The sequence below is a fragment of the Arachis hypogaea genome, chromosome 2 (assembly GCF_003086295.3).
Source record: "Arachis hypogaea cultivar Tifrunner chromosome 2, arahy.Tifrunner.gnm2.J5K5, whole genome shotgun sequence".
Classification (NCBI taxonomy): Eukaryota; Viridiplantae; Streptophyta; class Magnoliopsida; order Fabales; family Fabaceae; genus Arachis; species Arachis hypogaea.
In genome coordinates, this window is record NC_092037.1 from 88,126,421 (window position 1) to 88,149,148 (window position 22,728).

The 22,728-nt window shown below is 29.3% G+C and overlaps 1 protein-coding gene across 3 annotated transcripts; it reads left to right on the plus strand.

The window, feature by feature from the left end:
* Positions 1-4,470: 4,470 nt before the first annotated feature.
* LOC112749706 (disease resistance protein RPV1-like) lies at positions 4,471-22,713 on the plus strand. 3 transcript variants are annotated; one of them, XM_072219569.1, is made up of 8 exons: positions 4,471-5,267; positions 17,202-18,300; positions 18,424-18,699; positions 18,878-19,651; positions 21,318-21,741; positions 21,836-21,900; positions 22,110-22,235; positions 22,353-22,713. In XM_072219569.1, exons 1-7 carry the CDS (start codon positions 4,798-4,800, stop codon positions 22,221-22,223), a joined length of 3,222 nt encoding a protein of 1,073 aa, XP_072075670.1. In that variant the 5' UTR covers positions 4,471-4,797; the 3' UTR covers positions 22,224-22,235; positions 22,353-22,713. The 3 variants fall into 3 exon arrangements, with proteins under 3 accessions (XP_072075670.1, XP_072075674.1, XP_072075666.1); XM_072219573.1 differs by having other exon boundaries at positions 22,360-22,713; XM_072219565.1 differs by having other exon boundaries at positions 22,110-22,219; positions 22,360-22,713.
* Positions 22,714-22,728: the final 15 nt, after the last annotated feature.

Consider the following 22,728-nt stretch of genomic DNA (forward strand, 5'->3'; position numbering starts at 1 on the left):
TGGACCGTTAGTCGTGCTTCCTTTATGATTTGGACACGATGTCAATCTACAAGATAGCATCATTTCAAGAAACAAACCTATACCCGTTTGAGAAATGAGAAGTCAGTTTTCTAGTACTATTATAGAAACTAGAATGAGATCCGCGCATCGCGCGGGTCGGTAAATTAACGAGAGTATATAATAAATATTAAAAATTGTTATGTTTTGTAGAAATAAATTAAATATGTGTAAATTAAAGTTAAATTTAAAAGGTATTTTATTTTAAATAATTTGTAGTACAAAAGATTTGGATGTTGGAGTTGTACAAAGTGACATTTTTATTTGGTGGTTTGATTTTTGCATTTGTTTTAGTTGATAGACTTAGTCATCTTATGTGACGCTCGTCCTCCTTTTTTTGTTGGTTGTTAGAGTTGGTGCTTTATTCTTTTCTTACGAATACATGTTCTTTATAAATTATTAAGTTTGATGCACTTTCTATTGTGTTATTTGGTTCCATCTTTGTATGTATGTTCTTCTTTGGAAGATGTGTCTTGAATTTGTATGGTTTTCTTTCTCCTTAATCTCTTGATGGGGTGGTGCTTCAATGTCATTATTTTTCTGAAATGTCATTAGATTTGAAGCAGTTGTGCCCAATAAATTTTTTTGCGTCACCATCAAATAGTGAAAAAGTTGTTGTAACGCTTTGATCTAAAACCTTTAATTGAATTCTGAACCTAAAATAACTATTGGGCTAGCAACTAATAATTTGATAGATGAGATTATGAAAAATATATAGAATTACCTTATTATTGGATATTGTGGTGTTTGATTACATGTGCCACAAATATAGTTGTTTCTTTTTTTGATATGCTTTCTTCTGACACTTTTTACATTTAACATAGTTCCATCCTAATTTGTCATCAATTTCATTTATAGTTGCTAAAATTGTGAAGATCTTTTTCTATTCCAATATTCAATTTATGTTATCATTAGATATATAGTATTTGAGTATGAATGTATGATACATGTTGTGATTTTTTTTGTCATACCTGATCATCAGATTCTCATTGCATAGCCATTAGATCTTGGATAGTTATTCGATTTCTAATCATTTTGCTCTGAAAGAATGATACTCTATTGAGTAAGTTTGAGATGTGTAGTTCGAAAATAAATTTTTTGTGCTAAATTTGATGTTATATGAAGGAATAGTAATAAGAGACTTATATATGTAGTTTAAATGGTATGGAATTTAAAAACTTATAATGTAAAATTTATTATGATTAATAATATTATTATGATATTTGTAATATGGATGTTTATTACATTATTTATAAAAATTAATAAATTAATTGTTACGGTTATAAATTTATTGTATCGTTTATAACGGTAATATATAATAAATACAAGAATATGAATTCAATGTATTTTGATGTTACAAATTTATTGGATTCTGTTTTTTAGTTTTTTATTTGTATATTTTTTTGTTGATTTAAAAATAATAGTTAATTTGGCAAGAATTGAGTGGTTGATTCTAAAATTGTGCCAAATAATAATTATTCTAAAGTTGACAATGCAATTGACGTAGTCAATGGCCTAAACTTATAGAGTTGCGGTCAACATAATTATTGTAATAATTATATATTTAGATTTGTATCCATGCATGATGCATCTTATATGTACAAATATACGCAACAAAAGCTAAAAGTTAAACATTTTTAGTAAAAAAAAAAAGAAAATAGTTAATTAGTGTTTTGAGGTAAACATGCATGCATGATGTATCTTATATACTACGAATGTATCTAATATGAAAATGTATGTCTAATATCATATATTTTTTGGTTTCGTTTTGATACTCTTTTAATAAATTTGTTTTTTTTTTAGTTTTCAAATATTCTTTTCAAAATTTATATTGGTAAAATAAAATATAATTTGTTTTTAATAAGTAAAAACTACAATAATAGTTTTTTGTACCTAGTGTTACTTTTAAAAATTAAAATGATTATTTTTTTTTACCAAAGATACAGAGACTTGAACTCGCGACCAATATGGGAGACTATGTCATTTGAGGTATAATTCATTGGCAAAAATTAAAATGATTATAATAAACATAATTATAATAATAAAATATAATTTTTATTTTTAAAATTTTTAATTTATAAATTAATTGTTGCGGTTATAAATTTATTGTATTGTTTATAACGGTAAGATATAATAAATATAGGAATATGAATTCAATATATTTGGAGGTTACAAATTTATTAGATTCTATTTTTTAGTTTTTTATTTGTATATTTTATTTTTTTTGTTGATTTAAAAATAATAGTTGATTTAGCAAGAATTGAGTGGTTGATTTTAAAGTTGTGCCAAGTAAACAATATTGCTGACATGGCATTAGTAGAAGAAAAGAAATATCTCAAAAACAATATGGTACATGTTTATGTATCTACTTTTATATATTAAGAATAGATAGAAATGAACCTGAACCAAACGAAAGTAAATCCTATAATTAGCCCGTGTCAATTGTCTCAGTAATAGAGTGATTTACTTTGCACAGTGTGAACAATTTGAAAATTTTCTTTTTACTTATTAATTGTCAAACTAGTTTTGGTAGTTGAAAATGAAAGCCACTAGCAAGTGCTCACAAATGAAACGTGGCCAGGCTGAGTGCCTGAGACTTGACCAGATTTACGATCTCTTCACTTTCGCTTTCTCCAGTTCATCAGCACAAGCAATCCTCGCTTTCTACTTGTGCAATTTTCTAAGATTTGTTACGATTTTTGGACTTTTCACTCTTTCTAGCCACTTTCTTGTAGCTATAAAAGGAAACCCAGTCTGATGGTAAAAGCATGTCATTTTCCCCTTATCTGAAAATGTTACACCTACTGGGGCAAATTTTATTATATATATACAATTTTTTTGGCAACAAACCCTTATTACATCATTTCAGACGACTTATATTTAAATGTTCTATCTTGTCATATTTTAATAGTAGAATCAAAATTAGTTTGCCGCTAATCAAATAGATTGTTGTGGCCAGAACGAAATTTGAATTTTCAATACTTATACTACTTAGTCAAATAAGTGATACCCTTTGACCAATCTAATTTAGTTGATTAAAATATAGAAGGCACTCCGATAAAGATATTTTTTATTAACTAAAATTTAATACATATAATCAATTAAATTATATTACTTTTGTCAAAATTAGATCAAATAAATTAATTTGGCCAAAAAATTGGTAAATCAAACCTTAAAACTGATCTAAATTAATATTCTTTTTATAAAAAATGACTACAATAACTTTATTATAGAAAATGACTAAAATATTCTTATTATATATATATTTTTTAATTTTGAAAATCCTAAATTTTAATTCTATAACGACACACAGAAAAGAAATATATATATATATATATATATAATAAGAGTATTTTAGTCATTTTTTATAATAGAGATATTATAATTATTTTTTATAAAAAAATTATTAATTTAGACCAGTTCAAGATATAATTTATCGATTTTTTAACCAAATCAATTTATCTAATATTATTTTAATAAAAATAATATAGTTTAATAAATTATATGTATTGAATTTTAATTACTTAAAAATATCTTTAAAAAAATGTTTTAAGCGTATTTATCTAAATGACTACCTTACAACATTACTTTACTAAAAAGAAATTGACCTTTTAGACATTAAAAAAAGACGTTTTAAGCATATTTATCTAACTACCTTCTTGTAGCTATAAAAGAAAATCCAGTGTGATGGTAAAAGCATATCATTTTCCCCTTATCTTACACCTAATGCTCCCGCTGGAATATTACATAAATAACCCAAAAGTTGATATTTTTAGTTCAGTTATCTTTTTAAATAAAGATTGAAAATTTAAATTTTATCATATATAAACAAATTTTTTAATAACAAATCCTTAAATAAATCTCTAATTTACATCATTTCAGATGATTTATGTTTAAATGTTCTATCTTATCATATTTTAATAGTAGAATTAAGAGTAAAGTATCGTTTTTGTCCTAAACGTTTAGAGTAAGTTTTATTTGTGTCCCTAACGTTTAGATCGTCCTATTTGTATCCTTAAGGTTTATAAAAGTGATTCAATGTTATCCTACTATCAATTATACTAACAAATCAGATTATATTTTTCAATTATTCTCACTTGAATGTATTAATTCTCAATTAGATATCACTTGGATGTGTTCGATTTTAATATTATACCTACTATTTGTGTTTAGATTCAATTATGTTCCTAGAAAAGTGAATTATATAAATGTTGTAGGAATTAGTTTCAACTTCTGATGAGCTATTTTTCGAGGTGGATCATCGATTCTATCCCAGACATTTGTATTCTAACTTCAAGAAGAGATTTTTAAAACTTAAACTAAAGCGTTCATGATGTGTAATTGACGGCATGATAATATTAAATCACTTTTACAAACGTTAGAGATACAAATAGGACGTTAGGAACACAAATAAAATTTACCCATAAGAAGAAAAACCATACTTTACCTAAAATTAAAATTGATTTGCCGCTAGCCAAATAAATTACTGCACAGAGTAAAATTTGAACTTTTGATACTTGCTCAACCAATCCAACTTAGTCGATTAAAACATTACTAAAAAGAAATTGACCTTTTGGACTTTACGGTCCTACACTCCTACCGAATAGATGTGCAAATTTTCCGAAAAAAATAAAAAATAGAAAAAGGTGACCTTGGGGATTTGACCTTACAGCGTTTCTCTTCTGCCTTCGTCTCTGCAGCAATCACTTGCTTTCTTTCACGATATACATTCCAACATCCATGTCTTCTTCGGAACCTAAAAGATGGATATACGACGTGTTCTTGAGCTTCCGAGGCGAAGACTCTCGCAGCACAACCGCCTCACATCTCTACAATTCTCTTACTCAAGCCGGCCTTTACGTTTTCCGCGACGATGAAGAGCTTCAGAAAGGAGACCAGATCTCGCCCTCACTGATTCGAGCAATAGAAGCTTCTAGAATCTCTCTGGTCATTCTGTCGGCACATTACGCTGCCTCAACATGGTGCCTGGAAGAGTTGGAGAAGATAATGGAGTGCCGGAGAAGCATAGGTCAGTGGGTTATTCCGGTGTTCTGTGATGCAAGTCCTTCAAAAATACGCCTTCAGGAAGGTCCTATCGGAGAAGCTTTCCAGCAGCATCTGCAAACGTTCTCAGAGGAGAAAGTCAATCTTTGGAGGGCAGTCCTCCGCCAAGTTTGTAGCTTTTCAGGGGTGGATCTCCGATGTTCCAGGTATTTCAATTTCAATACTACTCCTATGTTATAAGCAGACAAGTCTAACTCTAAACTGATATTAAAAACCGGGTCAGTTCTTGCCTTTTTGGTGGCATTAGCTCTTAATGACTAATTTATTATAGACATGAAAAAGTACAATAGTTAGTCGAAAGTCAAAATTCTAGCTCAGAAATCAGAATTTTAAATTGTGTTTTTTATGGTGTTTTTTTCTTTTCTTTCTAACAAGTCCTAAATTAAAACTAGCTGCCATTGTAAATACATCAACAGAAGATCTCGCTCCTTAGTTATCACTAGTTTTAAAATTAATTACATGAATATAATTATTTTAAAGAATTATCAATATGCCACTTAATTTACACTATAAGAAAAAATTTGTAGAAGTTTCTGTTGGAATAATTAATTTTCTATAACCCAGATCATCTATATTGAATCACCAAAAATATAACATAATGTGGAAGCGTACCTGAATTCATAAACATAAATTATGATTAGAAGAGTTTGGATCTTGTGGTTCTTTCGATTTTCCTCAACCAAAGCATTCTGTATTCCTAGGCGGCTGAACTGTAACTCTTTTGATGGGAAAAGAGCAACAAAGGCGACTTTTTTATATTGGGGACCGAAACCCTGAAGGTTTATTTATATTTGAGCATGACACCCATTAAACCCTTAAGCCCAAATAAAATAATATTTAAAGCCCAAAAGATAATATATCTAAAATCCAAAAAGATAATTATCTAAAGAACAAAAGATAATATCCGGTTTTATTCTCATTTAATTCCAAATCAAAAGTAATAATGACTTATTCAATTAGCATTTATAACAATAAATGAGATCATCATTATATAAGTCTTTTGATTTTAAATAGCATAATTTGTGATTATAATTAATATATGTATTGCCCACAAATAAGTTAGGAAATCAAATAATTTCCTAACAATCTCCCACTTGGGCTATACATATGCTATTTCTTAACATAATCACATCTTTATAAACTTTATGCGCGCATCTGAATGCTATTTCTCTCATTACTTTAACAATCTGGTCCGTCTCATATATTAGATATGGAACTACCGCAGCTTTTATCACATTAAATGCCGTGACTAAACCACGCCAATCACCATCCTAATATACTCAACGACATAGATCAAATTTGGATGAGTAATATGGAAATTACATGCCAAGTGATCTCATGCATGTCTATTTCCAGCTGGTCCAACTTTATTGAGATCAAACACAATACAAATATTGCAAAATGATCATTTCATTTAACATGAAATAAACCATCAACTTAATTCTGCAGAAAATAACTCAATATCTGTCATAGGACATATAGCATAAAATAAACTCTCACTAAACCAAGGCATCACTAATATTGACACCCATCCGAGCAGTGTGCTCATGAAAGACTTTAGGAATCAATTCCTTGGTTATTGAGTCTGCTAGCATATACTCTGTTCCTATATGTCCTATGGAAATCTATTTTTCTTAACCTTCCTCCTCGACAACTAAGAACTTGATGTCTGTATGCTTCAATTTTGTCAAGCTCTTATTGTTGTTAGAGTATAATACTGCTGACTTATTGTCACAAAATATCTTTAATGGCCTTTCAATGTCATCTACTATATGAAGCTTAGTGACAAAGTTTCGTAACCATATGCCATGAAATCGGAATCAGAGTACCTAATGATCTCCAAATTTTCTGATCTCCGATAAATAAGCATGTAATCCTTTGTTCTCTTTAGATAACGCATTATGCGTTTAATAGCTATCCAATGATCCATATCCGGATTGCTCAAGTATCTACCTAACACTCTCACTATAAATGATATATCGGGATATATGTAGACTTGAACATACATTAAATTCCCTAGTGCTAATGCATAAGGTTTATCATGCATTGCTGTCCTCTCAAGATCATTTTCAGGGCATTGTTTGAGACTGAACTTGTCTCCTTTAGTTACGGGTGTGTCCATTGGTCTACAACTTTTCATGCCATATCTACTTAAAATCTTATCGATATAGTTCTTTTGTGATAATCCAAGAATACGTTGAGAGCGATCTCTTAGTATCTCAATTCCTAATACAAATTCATTTCGAATTTGTCCGATAGAAATTTCTTAGTTTCATGCAACAAGCGATATCGTTACTAGCAAGTAGAATGTCATCAACATATAAGACCAAAAGGATATATTTACTCCCACTGAACTTGCGATATATACATTCATCTATAATATTTACCTCAAAATCATATGAGGTAATGACTTGATTAAACTTGTGATACCATTTAACAGGAAGCTTGTTTGAGATCATAGATGGATTTTCTCTTTTCTCTATTGGATCTCTTTAATGACACTTCTTGAGGTTGTTGAGCTTGCTGTATGGATTGGGATTGAGGAGGATTCTCATTATTTTTCTGTGCTGTAGCAGTATCTTGAGAAACAACGATATTCTCATTGTTCTCTTGTACTGTAACTGGATCTACAGTAGGATTCTCATTGTACTTTTGTACTATAACTGTGTCTTGAACAATAATAGGTACAAAGACCTGATCATTGTCAGTTACAGAATCCTCATCAAAAGCAACATTTCTAATATCTCCTTCCCCCCAAACTCAACATCCTCAAGAAATCTCGTATTTCCTGTTTCAAAATAGACCTTGATGCAGGATTGTCAAACTTGTACCCCCGTGAGCGCTCAGCGTAACTAACAAAGTAGCAACTAATTGTCCTTGAGTCCAATTTTCTTTCATGCGACCTATAAGGTCGCGCCTCAGCTGGACATCCCAAATATGCAGATGCTTTATACTGGCCTTTTTCCAGTCCAAATTTCATATGGGGTTTTGTTAATTGCTTTGCTTGGCACCCTATTTAAGGATGTACACTGCGGTCTTTAATGCTTCTCTCCAGAGTGATTCAGGTAAGGAAGAATGACTAATCATACTTCTCACCATGTCCTTAAGAGTTCGGTTCCTTCGCTCTGCAACACCATTCATGCTAGGCTTGCCTGGCATGGTGTATTGCGGAACAATACCACACTCCTCTAGGAAAAGAGCAAAAGGTCCGGGACGTTGCTCACCTGAACCATCATATCTTCCGTAGTATTCACCACCACGATCAGATTTGACAGCTTTAATTTTCTTTCCAAGTTGAAGTTTCAACTTCAGCTTTGAAAGACTTGAAAACATCCAAGGCTTAGGATTTTTCATGAATTAAATAAAGATACCCATAACGAGAGTAATCATCTATGAACGTAATAAAGTACCGGGATACAGTAGGGAATGGACCACATATATCGGTATGTATCAGTTCTAAGACATCTTTAGCTCTCTCGGCATCTAATTTTCTTTCGTTTGTCCTTTTCCCCTTTATGCACTCAATGCAAACTTCCAAGTCCGCCAAATTTAGGGGTCCGAGAATTCCATCCGACACAAGCCTCTGAATTCTCTGTTTAGAGATGTGGCCTAGGCGCTTGTGCCATAATGATGCCGAATTCTCATTAAGTTTTGTTTTGTACCCGTTTGCAGTATTTCATTATTATAGGAATTTAAGTTAAGCCTATATAGATTATCCACCAAATGACCAGAGCAAATATTATTCGAATTATAAAAGAGACTGACTTTGTTGTCTCCGAATGAACAAAAATAACCTGATTTGTCCAAACGAGAAACAGAAACCAAATTTCGTCTAAATGACGGTACATAAAATGTCTCTAATAAATCCAAATAAAATCCACTCGTGGAACATAATCTAAAGGTTCCTATAGCTTCGACTGCAACTATATTGCCGTCTGCCACGTAGATGTATCTTTCAGCATCACTTGGCGGTCGGCTCCACAGGCAACCCTGCATAGTGACACTTACATGAGTAGTAGCAGCAGAATCTACCCACCAAGTATCAACAGGTGCATAACTTAAACTAGCCTCAGAACAAACGAAAGTGAGAATTATACCCTTCTTCACACGCCAAGTGGCATATTTGGTACAATCCTTCTTCATGTGTCCCACCTTCTTACAGAGGAAACAAGTTGAAACTTGATCTTGTTTCTTAGCCTTTTTCTGCTGAGAAGGCACATCCGCAGTAGTATCACACTTTCTTTTATACTGAGAAGATGAAGCCATGTGAGCACTTTCAGTCTTATCTTGCTGTAGCCTCGCTTCTTCTTGCACACAGTGAGATATAAGCTCATTTAAGGACCAAGTGTCCTTCAAAGTGTTATAACTCACTTTGAATTGCCCAAAGTGTGCAGGAAGGGAAATCAAAATGAAATGCACGAGTAAATCTTCAGACAACTCTAACTTTAGTGCTTTCAATTTTGAAGCAAGATGAGACATTTCCATAATGTACTCCCTTATGTTCCCGTTACCTTTATACCTCATGGAGACAAGTTTGCTCAAAAGACTACTTGCCTCTGCCTTTTCATTCTTAGTAAGGAATTTTTCTACATCTTTTAGGAACTGTTTGGCATCTTTATCCTCAGTAATTGAGCCCCGAAACGCCTCAGGAATTGAGCGTTTCATGATAATAATGCTCATTCGATTGGATCTCTCCCACTTCTCTATTTTAACCTCATTGAGGTTTTTCGCAGTGGAAGTGGGTTTCTTCTCTCGAAGAGCTATATCTAGGTTCATACAATTGAGGACAATCTCTATGGTATCCTTCCAAATTTTAAAGTTTGAACCATTCAACATAGGAATACTGCTTATTTGTGCAGAAACATTGGTAGCTAAAGCCATAGTTTCTGGATTAGAACAAAAGGAACATGCAGTAAATATTAGTTATTAATGGGTAAAAAATCCATATTGAGATATCTAGCACAACATTAATTTTCAATCTTTGGATAAAAAAATTAACCGTAAGTGATACTCTCATTGCAGTAATCAAATATTGTCAAAATTCCTGTCACACATTAAGCCTTTCTTTGGACCGACTTAATGCGCACATGGAAACTTAAACTTTGCAACCTATTTATTACCGCATATATTTTCTATTAATTGGCCAAACAATAACCTTCCTTTGGGCCGATTATTGACCGCATAATTAATAGAAAATAAACAAAAGTGTGCAATGCTTATTATTTGGCCAAACAATAAACTTCCTTTGGGCCGATTATTGTTCGCATAAATAATAAGTATTACTTTATTCTTAATTAGTTACCCAAACATGTATTTACCATCAATATGTGTATGTAATTCGGCCAAATATAGACCTTCTTTTGAGCCGACCAATATTCGCATGAATTACATATCACCATATTCCTAATGTTTTGAATAAATCAATTTTCACAAAAGATGCTACTTTGGCAGCATAATGTTTAATCAATTTATTCCAAAACTAAATATTTATAATAGATGGGTATAATAATCCAAATTGTTACTAGTTTCCTTATGTAACAATAAAAAAATATTTAAATTCTAAAAGAAATTAAATTTTAATAGTGTCTTTTCAGACCTTAAAAAAATATGATTATTAATTTTCATAAGTATCAATTATATATATATATATATAAATATATATAAACTAAAACGTGCTCGGCATGCACTATAAGCACGCAATAATATGCATATATATACGTATCGAAATAATAATAATAATATATATGTATAATAAATTACCAACCGTGTATATATATATATATATATATATATATATATATATATATATATATATATATATATATATATATATATATATATATATATGCGTAACGTGTGATACATGCATATAAAAGCAATCCAAAACGGTATGGAAGAAATACGTTTCATATGTAAAGCATTGATGCACACACAATCAGAAATAATTTTATTAAGTGTGCAACAATTTCATATATAATGTAAACAACGTATATGTATATATATTGATCTAATAAAATTAAATATTTTTTGATGATTAAATTATGGATGGCTCTGATACCACTTGTTGGAATAATTAATTTTCTATAACCCAGATCATCCATATTGAATCACCAAAAATATAACATAATGCGGAAGCGTACCTGAATTCATAAACATAAATTATGATTAGAAGAGTTTGGATCTTGTGGTTCTTTCGATCTTCCTCAACCAAAGCCTTCTGTATTCCTAGGCGGCTGAACTGTAACTCTTTTGATGGGGAAAGAGCAACAAAGGCGGTTTTTTTATACTGGAGACCGAAACCCTGAAGGTCTATTTATATTTGAGCATGACACCCATTAAACCCTTAAGCCCAAATAAAATAGTATCTAAAACCTAAAAGATAATATATCTAAAATTCAAAAGATAATTATCTAAGGAACAAAAGATAATATCCGGTTTTATTCTCATTTAATTCCAAATCAAAAATAATAATGACTTATTCAATTAGCATTTATAACAATAAATGAGATCATCATTATATAAGTCATTTAATTTGAAATAGCATAATTTGTGATTATAATTAATATATGTATTGCCCACAAATAAGTTAGGAAATCAAATAATTTCCTAACAGTTTCATTTATATCTGTGAGACTTAAACAGACAAATTTTAACTTTTTATTTTATTATATTTATATTTTATATTTTATATAAATGATAGACATTTAAAATCTAACCCACTAATCGGGTAAATCATATTTTTTAATTTTTAAATGAATACATATATTTTTCTTAAATATCGAATCGAACATATTATGTAATTGGTTTTGAGTTAGTAAAGCTAGAAATTTGACTAAATTTAAGCTAAATATAATTATTATACCTACTTTTTTTCCAAAGACATTTTTATGTTATTGCTAAAACAAAAGGAGCTTTACCGCTGTTTCGATTAACACAAGGAAGGGGGTTTCCCAAAAGAAAAAGTTATTAAAAGTAAAAGAAAGTGAAAATTAGATGATTTTGCAGATAATAATTTTTGAAATAAAATTTTATCTATTTTGATAAGATTTATAATAAATAAAAAATAATTGCTAAAAATTATAATAAATATTTTATTATTTAAAATTACATCATTTTATACTTATGTAATAGCAATAAAATACTATTATAAATAATAAAATACATAAATAATTTTATTTTATTTCGTAATATTTATTGATAGATAGATATATATATTCTTTTATCAATAAAAATTATTATTTATAATATTTAAAAGTTGTTTACTTATATTTTTTTATTTAATTATCCCTCACTCTAAAGATAATTATTATACCCTACTTATGTATGCGTAAAATTATAAATTATATTTTTTAAAAAAAAATTAATTGAATTTTTAATCAAAACAATCGGGTAACCCATCTATCTATTTATATATTTTTATTATATAAAAATTAATACTAAAGTCTTTGTACATTAAACTTAAATTATTTTTATTTTTCTAATAATATCACGTGACTTACCTAAGCACATTTACTTATTTGGCAAGGTTTAAAAATCAACTAATCAAATTTTAAAAAAATAAAAACAAACAAAAACTATAACTCCCACAGTTAATTAATTAAATACAATAATATCTATATTAAAAATAGCATAATAATATTATCACAACAAACTTTAAATTACAAACTATTTAATTTTTATACTATTTGACATACTTATATGTTATACATAAAATTTTTATTGCTATTACTTCATTTTATAATTCGTAGTTCGTCTATGAAAAATATTTACATCAACAAATAAAAAAAATCATTCTATTAAATAATTAGGTACAAAATAAAAATATTTATTATATTTTTAAAACAAATTTATAAAAAAAACACTCTTATTACTTTTACTATTTATATTTTTTTATTATTTTGCAATACTTTACGTATAATTATATTTATACTATTTTAAATTTGTATCACTTGAGACATTATTTGATAGAATGAATTAAAAAAAATATTAACAAATATCTTTGCTTTATGCTATTTAAATTATTTTATTAAAAATAATTTATTCAATATATATATACACAAAATACATATTCTAAAAATTTTTAATCTTATTATTATAGATATCATTAAAAAACTATATGCATCGAGAGAAAAGAATAAATAGATGTCAAAAAAATTTACAAAAAATAAAAAAATAAAATTTTTGTGCTACAATATAAAAATATTATTAACATGTATTTTTACTCTATGCTATTTAAATCATTTTTATTAGAAACAGCATATTCAACATATTATATATACACATGCAATAAATATTTTAAAAATTTTTATTCTTACTATTATAGGTGTTATTGAAAAACTGTATACACTAAGAGAAGAATAACTATATGTCAAAGAAAAATCCATAAAAAGTACAAAAAATGACGTTTTTGTGCTACAACATAAAAAAATATTATAGATTAAAATTTCAAAAAATTTTATTAAATTCTATCAAATTATATATATATATATATCACAAAAAATTCATCAAATTATAAATTATTAACTCAATAATTATTCTAGATTCAAAATTAAATTAAAAGTATTAGATCAAAAGTGCTATAATAATTTTATGCTATTTGATAGAGAAGCAAAAATATTACTGGACACAACTACCTTAAATCTAATTACACTCTAAGGTAGTACCGACACTCAAGTACCATTCCAATTGAAAAATTTATACTTTACACTTATATTTAAAGTCAAAATAAATGTAAATGATTTTAACTATGTTCTCAACAATACACAATTATGAAGACATTTGTCCCAACAAAATATATGAAAGCTCAACTCCTATTACAACAAATAAAATAGATAATACAACAAAACTTTTATTTATTCAAAACATCATTTATATTGTTCATTTATATTCTTCATTGATTATAGGAATTAACTTCTCCAACACTAATATCATCAAATCTAGATGATCTAATGATCAAGAGATTAAGAAGAAAGAAAAATAAACAAATCTAAGATACATCTTCAGATGAAGAATATATATATATAAGGATAGAACAAAAAAAAAAGATAATAGATCAGAAAATATATACAAGTCAACGGTTCAAAAAAAATATGTCTCCACAAGAACATATGATAGAAAGAAGAAAGAAACAACAACAAAAAAATAAAAAAAAGACAAACATCGTATAAGAAGATTAAGTCGTCAATTAAAACAAATACAAAAATAAAAACAACAAATAAAGATATTGCTCTATATTGTTTCAATATAAAAACTTTTGTATTATAAAATATTTTAAATAAAAAACACATCAAATTTAATATTAGTTTGTATATATCTATTCTTAATATATAAAAGTAAATGGATAAATTTACCCACATTACTTTTAAAATATTTTTTTCTCCTACTAGTGTCATATCAGTAATATCGCTTACTTGACAAAATTCTAGAATCAACCATTCAATTTTTGCCAAATCAACTATTATTTCCAAATCAGCACATATATACATATATATATATATATATATATATATATATATATATATATATATATTAATAGTGTCTAACAAATTTGTAACCTACAAAAATATTGTATTCATATCTCTATATTTATTATATCTTACCGTTATAAATAGTACAATAAATTTATAACCCAAATTACAAATGTCATAATAATATTATTAATCATAATAAATTTTACGTTATAAATATTTAAATTCCATACTATTTAACCTGCTTATATAAGTCTCTTATCACTATTCATTCAAATAACATTAACTTTAGCACAAGAAATTTATTTCCAAACTACATAACATTTCAAACTTACTTAATGGAAAAAGCACGTTAGAGTTTTTTGAAAGTTTCAATTTTTTGTTTGGCTAATTTTCTTCTCTACAAACGCAGAAGTAATTTTATTCATAAAGCCACGTTTACAAAAAGCAATAATTTCTAACTTCTCTGTTGTACTAATGTGCTTTTAGCCACTACCTTTAATATTTATTTTTCTTTTACCAACTTTATCTTTTATACATGTTATTGCATTATTTATAAAATTTTTATTATTTCTCTCTATATGAACTCTTTTTTTATAATTTATTATTTATATTTTTTATTTGATATTATATATTTTTATAGTTATAATTTTTGTGTATTTTATTTATTATTATCTTTTTATAATAGAATTTATTGATCCCATTAGGTAAAATAAATTAAACAAAAAAATTAATCATAAATAATAATAGTTAAAAATTATAACGTACTAAAAAAGAGTACTAAGAATATTAAAAATATACTATATAAAAAATATATAAGAAAAAAGTATAAAAAAGAAAATTAAACATGTATAAAAAAATAACATTATAATTTAATGTCATATCCTTTTAAGTAATTACCTATCTAAAGGTGATTTTAACTAATATTATCCAAACAATATTTATTTTATCAAAATCAATTTCGATAAAGAGTTGTCAAACATAAATCATGTTGACACAAACTTACTTTTACCCAAAATCAATTCTATAAAATCACTTTTATTTAAACTCCAATTTGACAAACCACAATCCAAACACACACACATAACATTTTAAACTTACTTAACGGAGCGTCATTCTTTGGACAATATCACCAAATAAATAGACAATTGGTTTATCAAAATTTGCATGAACATTAACACCCACAAAATGAAGAGGAGCCTTTTTACTTAGAAATGATCATACTAAATGAAAGGGAGACCATTACATTTGTGGCACATGTAATCAGATACCACAATATCCAACAATAAGGTAACTCTATATACTTTTTATAATTCCATCTATCAAATTATTAGTTACTAATCCAATACTTATTTTAGGTTCAGAATTCAATTAAAGGTTTCAGATCAAAGTGCTACAACAATTTTTGTACTATTTGATGACAAAGAAAAAAAATTGTTGGACACAACTATTTCAAATTTAATGACACTCCAGAAAAATAATGACATTGAAGTACCACCCCAATTGAAAAATTTGTGAACCTCACACTTATATTTGAAGTCAAAGTAAATAATTTTAACCTCAAAGAAGGTTCTCAACAATACACTGTTACCAAAATATTTGTTCCAAAAATAATAAACCTCAACACCCATTACAACAAATAAAATAGGTAATACTAAAAAAAAAATCACTTATTCAACACATCATTTGTATTTCTAATTTAAATTATTCATTGATTATAAGAACCAACTTCGCCAACACTAACATCATCAGATAAAGATCACATACCCATTAAGAGATTAAAGAGAAAGAAAACCATACAAATTCAAGTCACATTTTCAAAAGAAGAACATACATGCAAAGATGGAACAAACAACACAATAGAAAGTGCATACAATTCAACAATTTATAAAGAGCATGCCTTAACAAGAACCTACGACAGAAAGAAGAAAGCAACAACTCTAACAACAATCAATAAAGAAAACGGAGGATGAGCGCCACATAAGAAGACTAAGTCCATCAATTAAAACAAATGCAAAAATCAAACCACCAAATAAAAATATCACTTTGTACAACTCCAATATCCAAATCTTTTGTACTACAAATTATTTTAAATAAAACATATTTCAAATTTAACTTTAGTTTACATATATTTAATTTAATTCTATAAAAAATAGCAATTTTTAATATTTATTATATATTATCATTAATTTATCGCCTTGCGCATTGCGCGTGTCTCATTCTAGTTTTAATTAATTTTTATACAATATAATATTTTTTAAAATATACTATATACTATCATTAATTTATCAACCCACACATCGTGCGGGTCTCATTTTAGTATTCTATTAAGTATCAATCCTAACAATTACCCAAAACACAACAGGATTTCCAACAAAAAAAATCTATTAATCTTAGTTGGCTCTTAATCGATAAATTAATAGTTTAACATGTCATGTGGGTTAATTCTATAATACAGAAAAAAATATTGACAGAGAGATAAAAAAAGATTTTTTTTTCTTTGTCTAGTACTTCAGTTATCTTTCGAGATAATTGTCTAGTGCGGTTTAGAAATTTTTCTCATGGTTTTATAACAAGTTGCTCGCAAGCCTTTTGTTCAATTAATTTTTGTAGGAATGAAGCTGAGGAAATCAATTCGGTTGTTAAAGAAATCACTAGGTTCATAGGCAATACACTCTTGTTTGTTGCTCAATATCCTGTTGGGTTAGAATCTCGTGTGGAACATGTGATCAGTCTCTTAAACTTGCAACAGTCAGAGAAGGTTTTGATATTAGGAATTTTGGGAATTGGAGGAATTGGAAAAACAACTATTGCCAAAGCCATTTACAATCAAATTCATCGTCGTTTTGAAGGCCATTGCTTCCTTCCAGATATTAGAGAATCTTGGAAGCAAAGCACTAACCGGGTTTATTTACAAGAACGACTTCTTTCTGATATCTACAAAACAACAAAGATAAAGATACATAACATTGAATCAGGAAAGTTTATATTGCAGCAAAGGCTTCCCGGGAAAAGGTTACTCCTTATACTTGATGATGTTGATGAATTAGACCAACTAAGAGCTTTATGTGGGAGTCGCCAATGGTTTAGTCCTGGTAGTAGAATAATCATCACAACAAGAAATGAGCACTTACTCAAAGTGTTTGAAGCTGATCACATATCTAGGATGTCAATTATGGACGATGATGAATCTTTCGAGCATTTTACTTGGTATGCATTCAAAGAAAAAAGTCCTCAAAAAGATTTTCTTGAACTTGCTACAAAGGTAGTTGCATATTGTGGAGGATTACCCCTAGCTCATGAAGTTATTGGATCCTTATTGTTCAATAAGAAGAAAAAGTTGTGGGAAAGTGTACTGGAGAAACTTACAAGAATTCCCAATCATGAAATACATAGAAAACTAAGAATAAGTTTTGATAACTTAAGTGATGATACAGAAAAAGAAATTTTTCTTGATATAGCATTCTTCTTTATTGGGATGGATCGAAATGATGTCATAAATATTTTAGATGAATATGATGCTGAAGTTGGAATAAGCACTCTTGTAGACCGAAGTCTTGTGACAGTTGATAAAAATAACAAACTTGGAATGCATGATTTGCTGCGAGATATGGGAAGAGAAATTGTCCGTGAGAAATATCCGAAGGAGCCAGAGGGGCGTAGCAGGTTATGGTTGCAGAAGGAAGTGCTTGAAGTGCTACAAAAACACATTGTAAGACCTACATGCATTTTATTGTTTATGAAATCACCGAAGAAAGTTAAATGAACATAATATTTGATTTCGTTGTTGTACTCATTTGGTTTCTGATATAATTCTGTCTATTTTATTTTACAGGGTACAAAAGCTATTGAGGGACTAACTTTGAAGTTGACAAGAACTGGTACAATTTGTTTGAAGACTGAAGCATTTAAGGAGATGAAGAAACTCAGATTGCTTCAACTTGCAGGTGTACAACTTGGTGGAGATTTTGAATATATTTCAAAAGATCTAAGATGGCTTTACTGGCATGGATTTCCTTTGAAATATATGCCTTCAAACTTTTCTCAAACAAGCTTAGTTTCCATTGAGTTAGAATCTAGCAGTCTCAAATTAGTGTGGAAAGAGCCAAAGGTATAAATTTTGAACATTTCTCAAACTTATTTCAATATATTTATTTTGATTTAAGGTTCTCATGGTAATGCTATTTTAATGTATAGGACTTAAGCTTTGCTTTTGTGTTGGTCATGCTTTCACAAACAAACAAACTTCTTTCATAATTTATCTTTCTTTCTTTCTTTCCTTCTTTCAGTTCCTTGAGAGGTTAAAAATTCTCAATCTTAGCCATTCTCAGCACTTGACACAAACCCCTAACTTCTCATACTTGCCTAATCTTGAAAAGTTGTTACTCAACGACTGTCCACGTTTGACTGCAATTTCAGAAACCATTGAACATCTCAAATACATTCTTTTGATCAATTTGGAAGATTGCACAAGCCTTCATAACCTTCCAAGAAGCTTCTATAAGTTGAAATCTCTGAAAACTCTCATCATTTCTGGATGCTCAATGATTGATAAATTGGAAGAGGACTTGGACCAAATGGAGTCATTAATAACTTTAATTGCAGATAAGACTGCAATAACACAAGTGCCATTTTCAATAGTAAGATCAAAAAGCATTGGATATGTTTCTTTGTGTGGTTATGAAGGATTCTCACGTGATGTGTTTCCTTCTCTCATTTGGTCATGGATGTCACCAACAAATAATTTCTCATCTCAAGTTGAAACATGTATGGATTTGGAACTTGTTTCCTCAGATGTAGGAAAGCTTCGAAGTTTGCAAGTGGAGTGCAACTCAGATTTTCAACTAGCTGAAGGTATTGCAAGAATTTTGGACACTCTATATGCAACATATTACAATGAATTAGAAGCAACACCAACTACATCACAAGTCTCAAACATGGGAAGTTCATCCATAATTAGTATTTGCAATCAATTTCAAATGAATGGATTAGTCAAGTCTCTTCTAATTGAAGTGGGAGTCAAGAACCAAGTCAGCAACATTCTTAGGGAGAGAGTTTTTCAGGTATCTCTCTCGAATTTATTTTAATAACGTTTAACTTAGGGTAAATGGTCAAATTAGTCTCTAAAAAATCACTCAATCTCTAAATTGGCCCTAAAAGATTTTTTTAATCAAATCCGTTCTTTAAAGAAATTAACTTAGTCATGTTAGTCCTCCCGCCACTTTATTTGTTGATGGTGTCAAAATTTGCTAATGTGACACGTTAACTGATATCCCGACACACACTTAGAAGTCTTAATTGACTATTAAGATGATTAATTTATGAAATTAGATAAAATTAACTTCAAATTAAGAGATTTCCATGCCTCAAGTTCTCTTCACAATTAGGTTTTGATTTGATCTAATTTCATAAACTTACTATGTTAATAGTCAATTAAGACATCCAGATGTATGTTAGAGTGTCATTTAATGGGTCATATTAGCAAATTTTGACACCATCAACAAGCAAAGTGACGGAAGGACTAACATGATTAATTTAAAATCTTTAAAGGACGAATTTGATTAAAAAAGTCTTTTGGGGACCAATTTAAAGAACGAGTAATCTTTCAGGAGCTAATTTGACCATTTACCCTTTTATTTTGGTGTATGATTATAGAAATGATAGATATATAGAGGATGTTTCCTCTTTTTTAGGATTTCCCACGTCTTTCTTACATATAGAGAATTTATCATAAGGTAGATTCTATTGTGGAACCAAATCTAGTGCCTTTGTTTTTAATTAGCAACAAGAATTCAGACATTAGAACATCATATTGTTAATTGTTTAATAAATGGGAAAAGATCTGCATACAAGCCCTTAGGGCTTGTATGCTTTACAAGTTCATTAAACAATAAAATCAAATTACGCGCTGCTCCACGTACGAGCGCTACATTCCTTCTTCTTCTCCTTCTTTTTCGATCGTTCTTTTCTCCTCCTTTCTCACTGGTTTGTTCTTCGTCGTTGACGTTAGTTCCTCCACATACTGTTACGGCACGTTTTCATTGCACCTTCTTCTTCTTCTTGCTGCACGTTCTTCTTCCTCTTCCTCTTCTTCTTCTTCTTTTCTTTTGTTTCTTGCATTCTCTTTCTCCTTCTTCATTTACATGCTTTTCTCTCTGTTTTCTTTCTTCGTTATTCTCGATTTCTATTATTTTTTGACATCAAGCTCTGAAATTGTTTTTGAAGAAGAAGAAGTAGCAGAAGATGAGGAGGAGAAAGAGAAAGAGTTCTGAATTATGCATGATTTTAGCTGAAGAACTCTTTCTCTTTCTCCTCCTCATCTTCTGCTGCTTCTTCTTCTTCAAAAATGATTTTACCATGAAAAATCGAAAAAAAAGAGAAAACAGAGAGAAAAGACGTAAATGAAGAAGAAGAAGAAGAGGAAAACGAGGAAGAAGAACGTGCAGAAACGAAAGAAAAGGAGAAGAAGAAGAGTAAGAGGAAGAAGAACGTGCAGTAAGAAGAAGAAGAAGAATTTCAGAAACCATGAAAATCGAAAAAAAAACGAAGGAGAAGAAGAGGAACCATTTGAGTGGGGCGCGTGTAGTTACGCTCCATTCAAAATGAGTTAATGCGCGTGTTAATGAAGTTTGGGCTGATAACTTGTAAAACTTGTACGGCCTTTTTACTTGTATGTGTAGCAGGCCCCATTAAATATTGATTTAAGATTTTATGAATTTTTCTTTTCAGAAATTGAGCACCAATGAGCATGACAATTATTTGTTGCCGGGTGACAATTATCCTGATTGGTTGACCTTCAATTCTGATGGCGCTTCTATAATTTTCAATGTCCCTCACGGGAATGGACGTGACTTGAAGACAATGACAATGTGCATTGTTTATTCTTCTTCTACAGACACCATCTCACTAAAATGTCTCAAGAATGTGTTGATAATAAATTACACCAAATCTACCATTCAAGTGTATAAGTGTGACACACTAGCTTGTCTTGAAGATGACGAGTGGCAAAGCATAATTTCAAGTTTGGAACCCGGAGACAGAGTTGAGATTGTGATTGTTGTTTATGGGACAGAATTTGTTGTGAAGAAGACATCAGTTTATCTCATATATGGTGAGCCAAATAATGAAGAAATGGAGAACAGCCACGTCAAAGGTAAGAACAATGTTGATGATATGAGAATAGTAGAATACATGAGTCATAAAGTCATTTATGAGGACTAATGTATCTCGTGGTGATGATATGGCAGGAGATAGGGATGCTATTGATATGCCAGAAGATAAGAATGTTATTACTTTTGGCAAAGCTAAAAATGTAAGTAGTTCTAACCCTATCACACTCATTCAATATTTCATGGTTAATGAGATGCGATGATTTATACCAATTGGCATTAGTTTTTTAATTTGTAATCCAAAACAAAATTAACAATCCATGAACTAGTGATTCTAGTGGTTAAGCATGGTAGACATGCTGAGTTGCTTCAACCAGTATAAACCATTTTCTTTACTTCTTTGTGAGCTTAGAGATTTCGTGGACCCTTGGCTCTCGCCTCTGTTTTGGTCTCGCCGCTGTTCTGGATTGGTGTCACTGGTTTTCTAATTTGGAAACATTGCCTATCTGACAAACGAAGAAGGTAATCTCATTTTAAGGTACCAACCTATACCTGCTGCTTCCTCAAATATGTATAGAACCATTTCTTCATCACAAATATGTTTTATTTTCCATGTCTTAGACTTAGAATTTTTGTTCTTACTATAGCTTTAAAGTCTGCAGACATGGATGCATCAAATTTTCAAATTATGAGAAGACTTTTCCATTTCTATTGTAGTAGACCAGAAGTATCGATGAAGAAATTAAAGAGGAAGGTAGCTTGCTATGAAAACACTCAAAATTTGATCTGTTATGTGACCTTTAAAAGTAAAAAAAAAAAAAAAGTTGTTGAAAAGAGCTCTTGGCAACATTAAGCATTAGAATTTTCTTCATTTTGTAATTATTCCTTTTCCTTTTGTTCACTAACACTTCTGCTATTGTTTAAATAGAATTTAACAACTGTTGCAAGTCCAAATAATAATTTCCTTTTTTTAACTTATATCTATGTTATGTTTTTGAGCCTATCACACAAACGAACAAGATAGCACCATT

Bases quoted from the DNA above. Each gene is read 5' to 3' on its own strand.
- LOC112749706 (XM_072219565.1), top strand. From the start codon at position 4,798: ATGTCTTCTTCGGAACCTAAAAGATGGATATACGACGTGTTCTTGAGC. The intron at 19,652-21,317 runs GTATCTCTCTCG...TTTTCTTTTCAG, and splicing joins TTAGGGAGAGAGTTTTTCAG to AAATTGAGCACCAATGAGCA. The intron at 21,901-22,109 runs GTAAGTAGTTCT...TTGTGAGCTTAG, and splicing joins CTTTTGGCAAAGCTAAAAAT to AGATTTCGTGGACCCTTGGC.